At 44.2% G+C, this 17,969-nt stretch overlaps 1 protein-coding gene across 1 annotated transcript in view; it reads left to right on the top strand.

Moving 5' to 3' along the window:
- The window catches only part of TBL2 (transducin beta like 2), a 77,651-nt gene that overhangs the window by 40,506 nt on the left and 19,176 nt on the right, over positions 1-17,969 (top strand). The window contains exon 3 of the mRNA XM_030185807.1: positions 14,933-15,117. Coding sequence (XP_030041667.1) covers positions 14,933-15,117 — 185 coding nt within the window. The remainder of the gene's footprint in view (positions 1-14,932; positions 15,118-17,969) is intronic.

The following is a 17,969-nucleotide window of genomic DNA, read 5'->3' as shown; positions in this document are numbered from 1 at the left end:
GAATCTTACAGACCAATATCCTTGTTGAATGTGGAGATAAAAATCCTGGCGAGAATATTGGCAGATAGATTAGCACAACACCTACCGACATTAATAGGAGACCATCAAGTAGGGTTTGTGAGAGGCAGACAGGCCACAGTAAATGTGCGCAAGGTTCTTCTGTCCATAGCATGTAGCCATTCCACAAAAGAACAGCTAATTCTGTTGAGCCTCGATGCGGAAAAGGCATTCGATAAAGTGCAGTGGGAATACCTGTTTAAAGTACTAAACCATATTGGACTGGGGGGCTGGTATATGGAGGCGGTTGCAGTATTGTACTCGAACACATCCGCGCGTGTAATCACAAATGGTACGCAATCTGCAGCCTTTCAATTACAAAGAGGCACCCGGCAAGGTTGCCCATTATCCCCACTGTTATTTTTATTATACATAGAGCCGCTTCTCCGCACAATTATTAAAGATCCAGATATTGTGGGGATTACTATGCCTTCGTTGGCAGTTAAAGTATTGGCGTTTGCTGACGACATCCTCTTGACCCTGACAAACCCTAGGTCATCAACAAGGCACTTGATGGCAGTCCTGGATGAATTTAGCTTTCTTACGGGATTCTCTCTAAATTACCACAAATCAATGGCACTACCAATCCAGTCAGAAATTCGAGAGCAATGGGCAGGTGATTTTCCTTTTCAATGGGCACAATCTAAAATTAAATACTTGGGGGTTTATATCCCTGTAAATCTCTCAGAGCTCTATAGATTGAACATTATCCCCCTGAGGCAACAGACAAGTGAAGTTTTGCAAAGATGGCAAGCACTCCCGATTAATTTATTGGGACGCATTGCATTGTACAATATGGTCCTATTTCCAAAGTGGACCTATGTGTTCCAAATGCTTCCCCTACTACTGCGGACCAATGAGGGAGGTTGGCTACGGAGGAAGATAAACTATTTTCTGTGGCAGGGAAAGAGAGCAAGGATGCCATTATCTAGAGTAATGTTGTCGCGCTCAAGGGGGGGACTGGGTTTGTTAGACCTAAAACTGTTTTCCATGGCTAGTAATATGAGACATCTGTCAGATTGGTTTCGCACTACCAACTATTTTTCTTGCACAGAAGCAGAAGTGACAGTTCTGGGTAAAATGCATTTTTCATATTGGCTCCATGCGCCCTCAAGGGAATTACCTCAATTAGGGCACTACAAATATATTTTTTCACCGATGCGTGCCACGTGGAAGGGACTAGGTAAGCTCCATCATATAGATACTAAAGTCTCAGTATTATTGCCAATCAAGGGGAATCTGGCCTTTCCGGTGGGAAGTTCCTCAATTTCTTTCCAGAATTGGGCTGCAGCAGGGGTTAAGTATTTATTTCATGTGGTCACGGAACAGGGGGTTATAAAGTCATTTGATGTGTTAAGAGAAGAGTATAAGTTGGGAGCAAATGAATGGCTAGCATACAAACAACTGCAACACTATATAAATTCCTTGCCCACTACCTCATTAAGTGCTGCTTCTTGGGAGAAGCTGAACGAACTGCTAGGACTGGATGCACAATTACGAGTGCCACTGAAATATTTTCATCGCAATTTGAGGGATTCATTGAAGGCCAATGACTATCAGATGGTGGCACTTGCCTGGAATACAGAACTGCGGACCAACCTCAAGTCAGAGCAAATTGGGGTGTGCCTTAAGTCCTTATACAAAATTACGGAGAACGCAGCGTGGTGGGAGATGCAGTATAAATTTTTGCTCCGTCTGCACATATCCCCCCATAGGGCATATAGAGCTACTATTAGAGATACAGACACCTGCCCAAAATGCAATGGTGCTAATGCGCACTTGGGGCATATGTATTGGAACTGCACATTGATAAAACCTTTTTGGATTGAATTGAACACACACGTATCTCTGATATGGAATAATTTGTGGAAACCATCACCACGACAATTGTTTGATCTCTTTGGAATACAACAACCAGCTCCAGTGGGATTTAAAGCTTTTTTGAAAAGAGCAGTTTTGATGGCAAAACGTGTCATTCTGCAGCTGTGGTTGGTAGCGGATCGCCCCACTATATCTCACTGGCGGTCAGCAATGATTCAAGCCTGTGCGATAGAGAAGAAAGGAATAAAGGACCTGGCCTCCAAGCGAGGTGAACAGTTTTGTGACATTTGGTCTCCATTTTGGGACACTCTCACTCCAGTAGCAAGAAGTAAAATATTGAATTCTTAGATAAGGGGGGGGAGGGGGGAAAGGGAGGGAGGGGGGAGGGAAGGGGGGGTTTAGTTGATATAATGTTTTAAAAAAACAAAAAAGTTAAGCAAATCAAACACTGTACTTGTTTCCTGTTTAATCTGAGATTGATGTATACAGATATTGTTTGGCTTGCAATAAATAAGAATTAAAAAAAAAAAAAAAAATGAGACAGTGGGTCTTTTCGGCGTTTAGTTTCAGATGGAAAGAATTTGCCCATTTTTCCATTGTGGTCAGTCCAAGATTAATTTGATTGGTAATTTCATCCAAGTTCTTACTGAAAGGTATATAGATTGTTACATCATCTGCGTAAATAAAAGGATTTAAGCCTAATCTGGATAGGGCATTGGCTAATGGGGCCATCATTATGTTAAACAGTATGGGGGACAGTGGTGATCCTTGAGGGACTCCGCAAACTGCATTCCATGATGAAGATAAAGTTGAATTTACTTTCACACGGTAGGATCTAAATGAAAGAAAACCCTTAAACCATTCAAGTACAGATCCACCAATACCAAAGTAGTCCAAAAGATGCACCAAGATGTTATGGCTGGACATGTCAAATTGTAAAAGGAGTATGCTCTTTTCAGCAGCAATTTGTTGTTTAAATTTGGAAATAAGGGTAACCAATACCGTTTCTGTACTATATAAGGAGCGAAAACCAGATTGAGAGTCATGTATGATGGAAAATTTGTCCAAGTATTCCACAAGTTGTTTGGTTATCATGCTTTCCATTAATTTTGTTAACAATGGTATGGAGGCTATTGGGCGATAATTAGTAATGTCGCTTGGTTTTTTAAAATTATCTTTAGGAATAGGGGTAAGGAGTATATTTCCATAATTTTTTGGGAAGAAGCCAGATTTTAGCATAAAGTTTAGACTTGATGTGAGATCTTGGATGAAGCAGGGAGGGGCGGATTTAAGTAGATAATTCGGGCATGTATCCAATTTACAGAACGAGTTTGAGAATTTAGAAATTGCTTTGGTGATTTGTTCTGTGGATAGAGGGGTGAAATGGAGCCAAGTGCGGTCTGCTGAGTGGTCTCTGGAGGTAGACTGAAGGAGATTAAGGAAGTCATCGATGTCAGAGTTTTGTGGGGTGAGTTGCGTAATTTTGGGATTTTTTGTTTGAAGTAACAGGCCAATGAATTTGCTGGTGGGGAATCTGAGCTTGTAGATGTTACCAGATTTGTTTCAAGGAGATTGTTAATTTGGAATAATTTTTTTGGGTTAGAATAATCATATCCGATTTTTGATTTATAATATAGCTTTTGTGCTTGTTTTGTAGCATATTTGTATTTTCTAAGGGCTAATTTCCATTCTGTAAGTGTGAGTTACTTTTTTTGTTTTTTTCCATTTACGTTCCATTTTTCTGGTTATTGATTTTAAGGATTTTAGTTCTTCATTATACCAAGTGTAGTGTTTAATCTTTTTTTCTCTTTATTTTTTAGAGGAGCTATTTCATCTAATATATAGTTGCATCTTTTGTTCCACTCGTCGAGGAAGTAATTAGAATTCGCATTTGTAGACCAGTTATTGTCATATAGTTTGGACCAGAACTCCGTAGAACATATTTTTCCTCTTGTGGTGATTGTTGTGTGTTGTTGTGCATGGTGATGACCTTTCTTTAACCATAGCATTGATAGCTTTAATTTAAAGTCATCGGACCATGGGACTTCGGACCAGTATGCATCTGTTATTTTAAAATTCTGGTCTGTGATTTGTCTGATGGAGCAGAAGTCCAGAGTATGACCTTTTATGTGTGTAGGTCTGCAGTTGGGCCATGAATAGTCCCATGAGAGAAAAAAAAATCCTTTCATTCTTGTGTTGATGGGGAATTCATGTTTTCAAGATGTAAGTTGATATCTCCTAGGATAAGTAAGTTGGAGTTAGATGTACTCATATTTGAAATGAAATCAGTGAGGATGGAGAAAGATTCATTTCAGTTTCCAGGAGGTCTATAGAACATGATACATGACAAGTGGTCAAGAAGGGATTTTTCTTGGATTCTTATGGATGCTATTTCAAGTTTGGTGAAGATAACTTCATCAATAATTTCAATCAGGAAGTTAGAGCGATAAATAATAGCTAGACCTCCACCTTTTTTATCCTTCCTGGTCCAATGTAATATTTTATAATTCGGAGGACATAAATCTTTTATAATTCGGAGGACATGGGTCTTTTTGATTGCGGAGCCAGGTCTCAGTGATCATGAGTAGATCTAGGTTGTCAGAAGCAATCCAATCGGTGATTAGTAGTGATTTGTTAACAACAGATCTGGCATTTATGTAACCAATGTTGGTGTTTTGAAATGAAATTTCCAGGTTTGGGAAAATATCAATTTTAGTGAGAGTTCTATCCTTGACTTGAACTGGTTTATTAAAGCCTTTTTTTAGAGACTGTAAATGTTGATCATATTTGGTGGTTTTACCTTTAGTATAATGATAATTGGTAGGATGTGCAGTTGCTTTACTGGGATGATTTGATTTGTTTTGAATGATGGTATTTATATTATGTCCATTATATAGTGTGGATGATGATTGGTTTATCAGTAAAAAGGAGTAGGTTATTAGAAGATATTTGGTTAATTCCATATTGGTAAAGAATTGATTGTTTTACTAACCCCAGGCTGTATTATACAGGTGGAAGTGTCAGACATTGCTACTAGCACGGTAAGCTTTCTGCATTGGCCCCTAAATCCTTAGTAAGTGTTAAAGATGTCTGCATGACTATTTTTTTGTTTGATTAGTTTATACTCATCCTACAGATTTATGTTCTTTCATTATTTCATTATGCAACCCCAGTTTCTGGTGATCTCATAGGCAGTGGTGGGAACCAGGTACACAAACAAATTTTTTTATAATTAGGACCAGGGCTACTAGGACTGCAGTGATCCAGGAGGCCAAATAAGCAGTTCAGACTCTTACAATAAGCCACTTAATATCTCGGTTGACTCCAAATGAGCTGTTATGAACCAAAAGCTCAACGGTTGCAACAAAATAGCAATAAGTTCCAGGCTATTTACAAAGTCTCTCAAGTACTTTGCCCCTATTAAGGAGAGTGGAGCATTACTGGGAATTGCAGGAGCTAAACACAGTTCTCCCTATCTTCCATCCGCTCTATAAAGTGGTTACTCGATACTCTGAGAGCAATTGCTCTCAGTGTGTCGAGTAACCACTTTTTCCATAGCATCCTATAGACCAATCCAGAGACAGATGGGTTATATCCCTCCTCTAGCAGGTTAGATAGAGAGCAAGCTTTGAGCTCCCTATATATGGTCACAAGCAGTCACATGATCCTCAGTATTCTCTCTGTCTAGCAGGCAATGGTCACAGCTCAGCAGCTCTGTTTCGCTCCTATCCTATTTTTAGGTGTAGTTGAGCTTGTTTGAATCTCCTCTCCTACTTTGTAGGTGCAGTTGAGTATTTGGGTCTCCTACTTCGGTAGGTGTAGTTGAGTTAACCCCGGGGTTGAGGACTCTCCCAGGCTTGGGATCGAGTGGTGACACCTGGTGGTGCCAGGTCCCTCCCTTTCTCCCCCCTCCTGCTGGAGCCAGTGCAATTTGAAGTCTTTCTCCTCCTGATGCGTTTAAAAAAAAAAAAAAAACAACAACAACCCAAAAACGAAAGTACAAAGGATTCAGAAAAGCTCACTCAGGACAGATTCGTTGCAGCTCTGGATTTTTTTCAGGTACTGAAAACTTTTAAGTGGGGGTGGGGGGTTGTTCCCGGTATGTGTAGCGCGGCACCTGGCTCTCCGGACCGCGTTCGCACGGGGACAGGGGATGCGTGGCCTCCCGTGGAGTTGACCGCATTTTCCTACTCTTTGGCCACCATTTTAGGAGTGTCTGCCGTGCCAGTCGCCTAACTGTTGTTGCCTGCCCAGGCCGCGATGGTGGCTCGGACCGCGTTTACCGCCCTTCCCCCGAGGCCGGCCTCTGACACACTTTAGTTCCGGGCCGCTGTAGTTCCCTATTCTACGTTGACCACCCTTTCTTCGAGGCCGCTCAGGGAACACAGGCCGCCCTGAAGAAGGGAGGTTTGGGAAAGGTGTCCAATTCGAAAGAATAGCCTTTCTTCCCGTGCTTCCTCCTCGGGGTGAGGCAACGGGCACCATCTTAGTTTCGCGCAGCTCCATGTCTTGAGACTTTGCAGCTGCTTTCTACAGTGTCAGAGAGCCCTTTTCCTCCTGAGCCCTTTTTGGATGTTGAACGGAGCAGGGAGCTCTGTTTTCCCCTAAAGACGCTCCGGGCCTTTCTGTTAAAAGGGCTGGGGCTGTCTTGGCAGAAGTGGCGCTGAGACTGCTTGGAAACACCTTGGCATGGCCCCCCCTACCTCTAGAGCTTGTGTCTAGTTTTTTCTGAGGTAGATGAGGGCAGCTTATCTGCGGTACCCAGCTTTTTCGTGTGGAACCGCTGAAGAGAAGTGAGATCTTCTCTGAGGGAAGAGTATTCTGCTGCCCGGCTGTTTTGGCAGGAGAAATTGCTTATCTCATTGTGCGGGCTTTGAAGGGGCTAAACTTTTAGCCTCTGAAGGTGAGTCTTCCTCCTCGGTGACTCCTTCTTTTCTGATAGCCACTAGGCGGTCGCCTAGAGTTTTTACCTCCGTGTAGCTATGAAAGGCCTGATTCTAGAATAATGGGACTGGCCTTCGGGTTCCTTAGGTTATGAGGTGCTTTTGCCTCCTTTTTGAGGGAGAGCGTTAGGCTTTCCGCCTACTTACCGTGGATACTGTATTCACAGCAGGGACCAAGGAACCTTCTTCTACCCTAATATAACCTCTACACAACATTAAATGTATATGTCACCTTGCAATGACAATGTTAACAAAACTCTGTATGCCACATTGAGCCTGCAAATAGGTGGGATAATGTGGGATACAAATGAAATTAAATAAATAAATAAAACTGGATTTTCCTCTGGCCAGCGCCTTGAAGGGCTTACAGGACAGGTGGCTAGAGGCCTCCTTAAAAAAAATAAAAAAAAGACTCCTTGAGTATGCAGGCTGCAGTGTGCAGCTCCTGTGTGACCAGAGCGTGTCTTACTGCGTGATACCGCCTTCCTTTGCGGAGGATTTTATGGCGGCGGGACAGACTCTAGAGTCAGGCATGACTAGTTGGCTGTTTTTCTTTATGGTGTCCTTCATTCTTCGGCTAGGAAGTGTCCTTAGTCGGGCCTGCCCGGTAGAGGCTATGGCTTCGCCTTTGGGCATCCGACTGGGCGTCTAAGGCCCGTTTGGCAAGTTGCCATTTTAGGGCAAGCTCTTCTTTTGACCCGTGCTGGGTGATGCCAAGGGCAACAGTCTCACAGAGGTCAGACCCAGTGTGAATTCTCGTGCGGACTCTTCTAGGGGCCGTTTCGAGCTGCCCGCTGGTATCACCCGGGCAAGTCTGGGTCCTATTCCAGACAGCGTTTTCAGAGGCAGCAGTCCTTTTGAGGAGCCTGTCGCTCCGGCGGAATTCCTTCAGAGCTCCCCCAGGGCCTCGTGCCCAAGTTTGGGGTTCTGGCCCTTAGTCCAGACTTTTTAGAGGGCAGCTGTTCTTGTTTCTGGGCGAGTGGGCCAGGATAACAACGGACGACTGGGTTCTCGGGATTTTCCGAGATGGCTTCAAGCTGGAGGCTGTCCTCTGAAGGACCTATAAGTGGCCTCTCTGTGCAAGTCTTTACGGAAGCTGACTCTGGGCAATTTGATACAAATTGGCGCTGTCGTTCCCATTCCAGTGGAACAACGAGGCTCAGGGCACTATTCCATCTACTTTGTGGTGCCAAGGAGCGGAAGTTCTTCTCGGTCTCTTCTCGTTCTCTAAGGAGTCAACAGGACCTTGAGAGTACACCACTTCAGGATGGAAACCCCCCAGTCGGTTTTTGCCACCGTGCAGAAGGGAATTTTTCTGCCCGCCCTGGACATAAATGAGGCTTATTTGCACATCCCATTTTGGCCTCCTCATCTACGGTTTCTCTGCTTTCCGGTCCTGAATCACCATTTCCAGTTCCAGGCCCTGCCTTTCGGGCTGGCTACAGCGCCTCGGATCTTCTCGAAGTGATGGTCGTCATAGTGGCGTTCCTTAGCAAGAAGGGGTCTAGTACATCCTTACCTAGATGACTGGTTGATCCGGGCCCAATCCTTCGGGGAAGGTGTACGAGACACGGACAGAGGTCTCTCTCTCTGTTGCGCTCCTTGAGTTGGATCATCAATCTGGAGAAGAGTCGGCTGAACCCTTGTCAATCTGTGGAATTCCTAGGAGTGATCTTTGACACTCGATAACGCAGAGTCCTCTTTCCAGAGGCTGGACAGTGGAAGTTACAGACTTTGCCTGCGACGGATAACTCGAGGACTTCGGTCTCCGTCAGAGACGTGGTGGTCCATCAACCTCTTGCAATTGAGGGCGAATCGGCTGGCTCTTCGGGATTTTCTGCAACTGCTGTTTCAGAAGTCAGTACGAGTCCTTCCCGATAATGCGACGGCGGTGGCATATGTGAACAGACACGGAGGTACCGGGAGTGCTCTTTAGTCAGAGAAGTGATACGCTTAGGCCTTTCGGCGGAGAAGCATCTGGAACAGTCGACAGGTGTGGGATCCGGGAGAGTGGATCTCTCAGTCTGGGGCCTACCAACTATGGATTTAATGGCAACAAGTGCCAACTCCAAGGTTCCGCGATTCTTCAGCAGAGGCCGGGAGCTTCAGTCTCTGGGAATCGATGTCCTCCTTCAGCCTTGGCATGTGGACGACCTCCTGTATGGGTTTTCCCTTGGGCCCATGCTGGACAGTTTCCTGGGAAGAATAGTTCGGCATCCGGGACGAGTAATTATGGTGGGTAGAAATTGGCCCAGACGCCTGTGGTGTGCGGATCTGATTCAGCTACTGTTCAACGAGCCCTTGTGGCTACCCAAGGTCAAGGCCTGGTTCTTTAGGGGTCTATTATCGGAAATCCATCCCCATTTGGTCTTATGGTCTGGCTATTCAAAGAGCGCGATTGAAGAGCAAGGGGTTTTCAGACTGCGTACTTGCTACTATGTTGAGAGCGAGGAAGCGCTCCATGTCGACAGCCTACGTCAGAGTTTGGTGCATCTTCGAATTCTGGTGGGCGGCGGATTCCATTTCTCTCGCCTCGGTGTCGGTGGATGCCATTTTGGCTTTTCTCCAGGAGGGGCTCGAAAAAGGGTCTCTCTGAGTTCTCTTAGAGTACAAGTACCGGCTTTGGCTTCTTTCAGAGGGTATGTGAAGGGTGTTTCCTTTGCCTCTCAGCCAGATATTGTGCGCCTTTTGAGAGGGGTTTTCCAGCTTCGGTCTCCTCTGCACTCCATTTTTCCTTCTTGGTCTCTTAACATGGTGCTGAGAGTCTTGCAAGACCCGCCGTTTCATCTTTTTCTCGGCTGTCTCTCAAGGATCTAATCCTGATGACGGTGGTTTTGGTGGCAATCTTTTCGGCTAGAAGAGTTTCGGAGCTTCAAACTTTGTCTTCTAGGAATATCTTTCTGCGTCTCTCTGAAGCAGGTATCTCTATATGCATAGTTCCTTCTTTTTGGCCGAAGATGGTGTCGCGCTTTCTTGGGGATCAGCAGTTAGGTATGACTTCCTTCCGAAAGGAGGATTATCCTGGGAGTTTCAAGCCTTGAGTGGTGTGGATGTTATGAGAGTTCTTTGCAGATACTTGGAAGTGACAAATGATTTCCGAAAATTTGTTCATCTTTTTGTGCTGCACGCTGGACCTGGGGAAGGTCAGGAGGCCTCCAAGCCTTCTGTGGCTCGTTGAGTCAAGGAAGCTATGGCCGCACCATACGTTCTCTCGGGCAATGTGCAGCCAGCACAGTTGAAGGCTCATTCCACTAGCACTCTAGCGGCCTCTTTGGCAGAATCGAGATCGATTTCTCTGGAAGAAGTCTGTAGATCGGCGGCCTAGTCGTCGATGCTTCCTTTTCCTCGATTCTTACTTTTCCGAGCATTTTTGCTTGGATGTGCTTGCGAGGGCTGATGCAGCGGTGGGCGCCTCGGTTTTTGTATCCTGAGGTTTTCTGATTCCCACCCTGGGTAAGTACTGCTTGGGTACATCCCATCTGTCTCTGGATTGGTCTATAGGATGCTATGGAAGGTAAAATTATGTAACATACCTGATAATTTTCTTTCCATTAATCCTTATAGACCAATCCAGAGGCCCTCCCAGAAATCTGCTGTGTAATTATTTACTTGTGTTTTGTATCTTTTCAGATTCAAGCTTATATTGTCGTTCAAGTTCAGTTCCTAATTCAAAGTCAACTTATAATTTAAGTTCAAGGCAAGTTCAACTTCAACAAGCTCAAGTTTGTATGATTTGCCTGGAGTTGGGGTGAATCTGTTTTTAGTGAGCTGCTTAAGTGTTTCCCGCCTTGGGCGGCTGCAGGGTAATTGAGCGATCAATTAAGGCACGTTCCTCCCGCTTCGGCGGTTGCAGGGTCCCTCCCGCAGGCACGTTCCTCCCGCTTCGGCGGTTGCAGGGTCCCTCCCGCTTTGGCGGTTGTAGGGTTAATGAATTGTCAGTCACAGGAGAATTTTGCAAGGACCATGAGCTTTGATATCGGCATACTGAGGATGATGTGACTGCTTGTGACCATATATAGGGAGCTCAAAGCTTGCTCTCTATCTAACCTGCTAGAGGAGGGACATAACCCATCTGTCTCTGGATTAATGGAAAGAAAATTATCAGGTATGTTACATAATTTTACCATATGGAATGCCTTTTTATTTTATAAGGAAGAAGTTTGGTTGCTACACACAGTATTCATTTCATATTAGATCATATTTGACCCTGACGCAGGCACTATGCGCTAAAACACGTCCCGTGTCGGGTCCATATTGGAAAATTGATTTTTATTATTAAAGGAACTGTGTCCCATTTCTGAAGGCTCTTGGTGCTTTTTGCTGTATCCTGCAAACTTCAGTCTCTCTTTGTATTCCTAATAGTATAGTGGTGTGGGTAGCACAGCAAAAATGTTTTGGTATTTCTGGGATCTACATTGATAAGTCTTGTCTTGAAAGCTCTCCCTAGCTTACAGGTCAGAGGCTGGGAAGAAGAAAACCTAAGACAATTGCAGGATTCCTGTTTTATAGTTGGAGGGGTTTCCTGCTGCCACTGATTACCGTACACACTCCTACATTCTACCACTTTCTGGCAATTTCTGTCCCTATCTGGAAGAAGGCCAGAAGATGCACCTGTACATTTAGTCTGCTTGCCTGCCCACAGGTGAGCTGAGCCAGAAGGTTTTATGTGCAATTGGTGGTTTAAAGTAGGGACACTGAATCTCATCAAGCATTCCAAATGCCAGATTCCTTGGGGGTCCTGCAATTACTGTAATGTTCTTTATGAAGTTTGTTCCAAAAAAACTAGGAATCATTCACATATATTGCAGAATACTGCAGCCCATTTATTACGCAATGTGAAAAGATTTAATTCTGTCTCCCCTCTTCAATTGAGATTATGTTGGCTGCCTTTAGAAGCCCAAGCCTTATTTAAGTTATGTTGCTTGATCTTTAAAATACCATATAGTTTAGCCCCTTCTTTGATGATATTGTTTTCTGCTACTGCTTGACCAGCTCGAAAGATAGGACATCTAAATCTATATTTTTGAGAAGTTAGGATTTTATTAAGACTTATACATGCTCTGGCTCTGTCTTTTTCTTATCAATTGGCATTATTTGGGAATGAGCTACCTCTAGAGTTGCCTAAAAAGTAAGTAGTTGGCTTGATTTTGCAACAGTTTAAAACATATCTATTTCAGAAGTTTCTAAAACTGTGACTGTATTCTTTAGATGTGAAGTTTGTTTATAAGTTTGATATACTGCTTACCTTTATGAGAGCAAAGCTGTTTACAAGTCAAAATTAAAATATAAAAAGAACTCCATAAAATAAACGAACAGACCTACCGCAATCACACAAGAAATACAAACCCTAGTTAAGATACGATTCCAGTATTTTGCAGGAAAACTAATGCAGTCCCCCTTCTTCCAATCAGACATTAAAAGCCTGCTTGAAAATATAGGTTTAATTCAGCCCCAATCTCTTTAGGTAGACTATTCCATAGTGTAGGTTCAAACCAGAAAAAAAGTGAGTGGCCTCCCAATGAGCCCTACAAAAATGGGGCAAGTCGATTCTATGATCCTTTAGGGATCTAAGGAATCTAGAAGGAATATATAGAATAATCATACAGCTTAAATAATATGATAGTTGTTCATGTACATAAGAATAGCCATACTGGATTAGACTGATAGGTGATTGCAGTGAGGTACAGCTCCAGGATCCACCCGCATGGGAAAGGTATAAGATCCTGATCAAGTCTCCTCAGCTCCACAGTCCATAAAGTTTCCGGCTGCCCTCAGATTTATCCGTTGACTAATGTATTATGTCCAAAGGGCACTGGAGGGAGCGGTGACATCGTCTGTCGGGGTTAAATTCCTTCATTCCCTCAGCCTCATTGATGTCTCAGAATCAACATGTCAGCCAAGGTGATCACTGGGTCCTGGCTCTGGGTTCCTACTAGCGAATTATTCCGGTCTCACCTCTTGCACATTCAGGCTATCCAAAAATGTATTAGCTTCTGCCTTCTCAGATAAAGTGATCACCTTGCCATCATGCCATACTTTCAGCTTGGCTGGATACGCCAAGGAAAAACATATTCTCCTGTGGTGCAGCGCTGTACACATGGGCACCATCTCTTTCCATTGCAAGGCAATGCGGGTAGAATAATCACTGAAGAGTAGAATTTTGGTTTGTAATGTAAGCTGTCCAGTTTGAGATAAGCTCTCAAAATAGACTCCTTATCTGGCCAGTTTAAATAGCGAACAATAGCTGTGTGGGGACTGCTGTCATTTTCCTTGCGCACTTCTATTCGATGGGCCCTCCTGCAGAAAAATTTAGTAAAAACACACTCTAGGCCCAGTTGAGTGGGAAGCCACGTTGAGAAGAAAGTGTACAGCTCCATTTCAGAAACCGCTTCTGGAAGGCCGACGACCCTCAGATTCTTCCTGTGGGCTCTGTTTTCCTGCCCCTCCCTCGCAGAGCTCGATAGCTTCTTTCTGTACACAGCCTCATTCTCCCACTCAGGCACTCGTCTTTCCACTTCTGTGAGCCTTTGGGAGTGGGCATCAAAATTTTTCTGTGTTTCGTCCACTGCGGACTGCAATTTGATTAGCTTATCCTCTAAAGCTGCCGTCACAGTCCATGAGATCTCCTGAGCCCATTCTCCTGCTGGCGCAGCAATCATTGTGGCACCCTCCACCATCTTGCTATTGGGTGGCTGTGTTTTCTTTCGAGCTGCTTTTGAATTTTTCATGGGCATATTGCAGAGTGGTATTTGGCTGGTTTTTGCAGGATTCTGTTGGCGCTCTGCTTCCCCACTGCCTATTAGGATGCAGGTATCACATGACCCCCCACCCCCACCCCGGTCCCAAGAATCCAGAAAATCCAATCCAAAAATCCATACTGACCCAATCCCCGAGCAGTCTGGATTTTTGGACTTGTCGAGCCTTCGCAAGGAGAAACTAAGGGGTGTCAGAGCTGGAGTATGAAGGAGTCAGGCCTTTATAATGGGGAAAACATGCACAAAAAATCATGCAGAGTTTTTTAAAAAGTGTGAGTAGATTTGTAAGGATTTTTTTTTTTTTGCACAGAATTCCCCCAGGAGTATATGAAGCCATTTTCAGGCTCAGCAGTCATTGTTGGGAATCTTCCCTATCTATAACCCTCAAAATATGAGATTCATACCAACCTCCAAAGAAGCAGGTGCCCAGTGATAACTTTGACTTTGCTAATGGCTCTGTCAGCGGTAAGCGTTCATTGGTCTGTCCTCAAGAATTTGGGGTTGATGATACAGTTTGAGCTGTGAAAGCAGGACAGTAGAGGACAATACGGGCTTCCACGTAGGGAGTGTGGAGCAATGCAAACTTTATTGGCACCCAAAAAACATGGGGCTGTATTTTGGCCGGTGTACCCGCCTGCCTCAGGGGTCAAGTACAAGATTTCATGTGAAATCAAAGCTACATCGGGTGCCTGTGATGGACAAGTAGTGATTTGGCGCCAAGGCGTCCTCCGTGTCAGTTACGGTGAACTTTGTTTTACATCACTTTATAGTGAACTTTGTGTTCAGCCAAACCAGAACAGTTTCATCACAGGCACCTGATAACAGCTTTGGCTTCACCTGAAGTATTGTACTTGACCCCTGAGGCAGGTGGGTACGCCCGCTGAAACACGGCCCTATGTCGGGTCTTTATTTGATGCCAATAAAGTTTGCATTGCTGAATACTCTCCGCATGGAAGCCCATGTTGTCCTCTACTTTCCTGTTTTCCACTTTTGACCCTCGTAGAGGTCTTCCCCCTGTTTTGCTGTGGACTCAACAATTTGAGCTGTGCCTATAATATATTGTTCATGAGGATAACCTTGAGCGTTGTCCTTCTTTTTAACTATGGAGAAGTAATTACTACGCTAAAGTTTTGCAAGATAAATGGAACTGAATCTGCCTTAGAGCAGACATGCAATGTGGCAATGCGCTTCCAGCCATCTTGAACCTTGAAAATAGGTTTTCTACAATCCCACTCATTTTCTTTGGAGGGCAGGAGACATACCTAAGTAGATGGTGGTGCTGATTCTCTGGAGTTTCTCTGGAATCTCTTGGCAAGGCCTGTAGGATCTGGCATTAACCATGTTTATTTTCTGCAGGGTCACAGTGGGAAAATTACCTGCCTGGATTTCAGCAGCAATGGCAAATACTTGGCTTCCTGTGCAGACGACCGAACTGTGCGCATCTGGAGTACAAAGGACTTCCTGGAACGGGAGCATCGTTGCATGCGTGCCAATGTGGAGTTAGATCACGCCACACATGTCCGATTCAGTCCAGATTCCAGGTGGGGAGAGCAGACCAGCCCTCAATCTGCAGGTTTTCTGGTAGTTAGGGCTATTCTGAGCTGGCTAGGAAGATTTCCATGCATAATACCCGACAAGAGAATAGAAAATTGCAAGGTTCAACATCAGGTAAATTTTCCACCTTCTTGAGACAAAACCAGAAAGTCAAAATTGGGTCAGGGCTTTCTTTCTCTGTTAACTTGTAGGATGGCTCAGGACAGTCCATTATCCCTCATTTTGTTAAATGGGGTTTTTTTTAATAACCTTTTGATTCCTTTGATTATATTTTGGTTTATTTACTTTATATACCATTTATCACAAAAAGGCAATAAAGCGGTGGTTTACGATATCAAAAAATGTAGAAAAACTGTGACTATCCAAACACAAACTAAAAGGCATCAGCAAATATTATCCTAATTTACAAACAAAGCTCAGTTTAAATGGCCAGGTCTTCAAGGCTTTTTGATAAGACAGATAACCATGGTATGCTACACAAATCGTTTGGCAGGGTATTCCATAAGAGAAATCCTGCATAACAAAACACCTTATTTCTAATAGAAGACAGTTTCACAGTACCATACATACTCAGATATAAATTGAAAATTTTGGTCCAAATAAAGGCCCAAAAATGGGGATCCCTGTTTATATTTGTCTCCCCCCCCCCCCCCCCCCCCCACCACCACCAGAATTTCTTCCTCCGCCCTGTTACCTTCTCCCCTTCCTTGTGATTACTGACGTTTGACATTCAATCCCTAACCCCTTCAGCTGACAAAGTTATGCACTGAGTCAGCGCAGATGCTCAAGGCCCTCTCAGAGAGGATGAGAACCAGCAGACCCTGAACATGCACAGATGCTCATGGCCCTAAACTGGCCCAGCACTTAACTTTGTCAATGTCAACCAAACGAAGTAGGAACCAGATATGAAATGTGGAGGGGGGGGAGGGGATGGGATTCGATATACTTCCTTTCTTTGGTTACGATTAAAGCAGTTTACATTTTATATACAGGCACTTATTTTGTAATGACACAGGAGTGGGAGGGTGGAAGAAGAAATGCCAATAATTGTGGGGAAGAGAAGGGGGAACGTGGATGGAAGAAATGCTTGGGGGGGCGTTACCATACACTTCAATATAAACCCCCTGATTTATATTTTAGTTAACACTTTTCCCCCTTTTGTGTGTGTGGGGGGGGGGGGGGGGGGGGGGGGGACCGTTCTCGGTTTATACTCGACTAAGGTGACAAAAATGATAAAGGCGATGGGACAACTTCCCTAGGAGGAAAGACTAGGGCTTTTCATCTTGGACAAGAGATGGCCGAGGGGAGATATAAGAGTTTTATAAAATACTGAGTGGAATGGAACAGGTAGACATGAATCTCTTGTTTACTTTTTTGAAAAATACAAGGACTAGGGGGCATGCAATGATGCTACTAAAAAGTCAATTTAAAACAAATCAGAGAAAATATTTCTTTATTCAACATGTAATTAAACTCTGGAATTCATTGCCATAGAATGTGGTAAAAGCATTTAGCTTAGTGGGGTCTAAAAAAGTTCAGATAATTTCCTAAAAGAAAAGTCCATAAGCTGTTACTAAAATGGATTTGGGAATATCTACTGCTTGCTTCCATGATAAATAGCATAAAACCTGCTTTACACTTGGGATCTTGCCAGGTACTTGTCGCCAGGATTGGCCACTGTAGGAAACAGGATACTGGGCTTGATGGATCTTTGGTCTGGCCCAGTATGGGGATGCTTATGTTATTTTTATATTCTTAGGTTTGTTCGAGTACAAGCAGGCATAATATTCTCTCATGTGGGTGACATCATCCACAGAGTCCAGTGTGGACACTGCCATAGTGCACTGTCACTTTAAAACTTTGAGGCAGGAGTGGTTGTGTTGCTCTAGGAAAGACAGACATCTGACTGACTCGCTTCAAGGCCTTCTTGGAACTTTGCTGAAACTTGTAGTTGTGGGCCCCTACTTACAAATCGGAGGCTTCTGAAGCCAAGAGAGTGCATGAACAAAAACATTGACCGCTCGACAGGAGTGATGTCTAGCAAACCATTGTAAACAGAGAGACAGCGAGGGAAAACAGACGACAATGTGGTAGGGTCCGTCACCCAGTTTCCTGCGACAGCTCTAGTGGCCCACAATGTGTAGCGTAACAAACACTGGGACCCCGGCTGGAGGGGCTTTCAGGCCAAGTTAAGCAACTGAAAACTTACAGAGACGAACAAACATACTGCAAAGTTGGAAGCGCGTGTTTCTGGCCTAGAAGATGACACACAAGCATCGGCAGTGGAGGTGAAACGGATGCAAGAATGCTGAGCCTTTGACCTTTTTAAGGTGGCTGGAATACCTAATAATGTCCCTCCTAATACGGCTTTAGCAGCGTCCCAATAAAAAACCGCATTGGAGGCGGAGGCTTGATTAAAATGCTTATATTCATTCCAGCACGCCAGTAAGTCTACGCCCTAGAAGAGCACACCATCCCGGCAGGCTGCCAGTCCAGCCACACTGCTGCATGATCTGAGATTACATATGGACCTATCTGAACATCAACAACATCTGACAGCAGAGACTGCGAAATCAGAAGGTAGTCTATACGAGACTGCATTGCGTGTGTGTGAGACAAATGTGTGTAATCTTTTTCAAAAGGATGTAATACCCGCCACACATTTACTACTATAACTACTATAAATCACTTCTGTAGCACTGCCAGTCGTACACAGCGCTTTACAATTGAACATGAAGAAGACAGTCCCTGCTCAAAAGAGCTTACAATCTAAATCAGGACAAACAGGACCAAAAAGGATAAGGAGGGACAGACAGAAGGACACATAAGGATAAGATAA

This window comes from Microcaecilia unicolor, chromosome 13 (genome assembly GCF_901765095.1).
Source record: "Microcaecilia unicolor chromosome 13, aMicUni1.1, whole genome shotgun sequence".
Lineage (NCBI taxonomy): Eukaryota > Metazoa > Chordata > Amphibia > Gymnophiona > Siphonopidae > Microcaecilia > Microcaecilia unicolor.
This window is presented reverse-complemented; position numbering and strand designations above follow the sequence as displayed.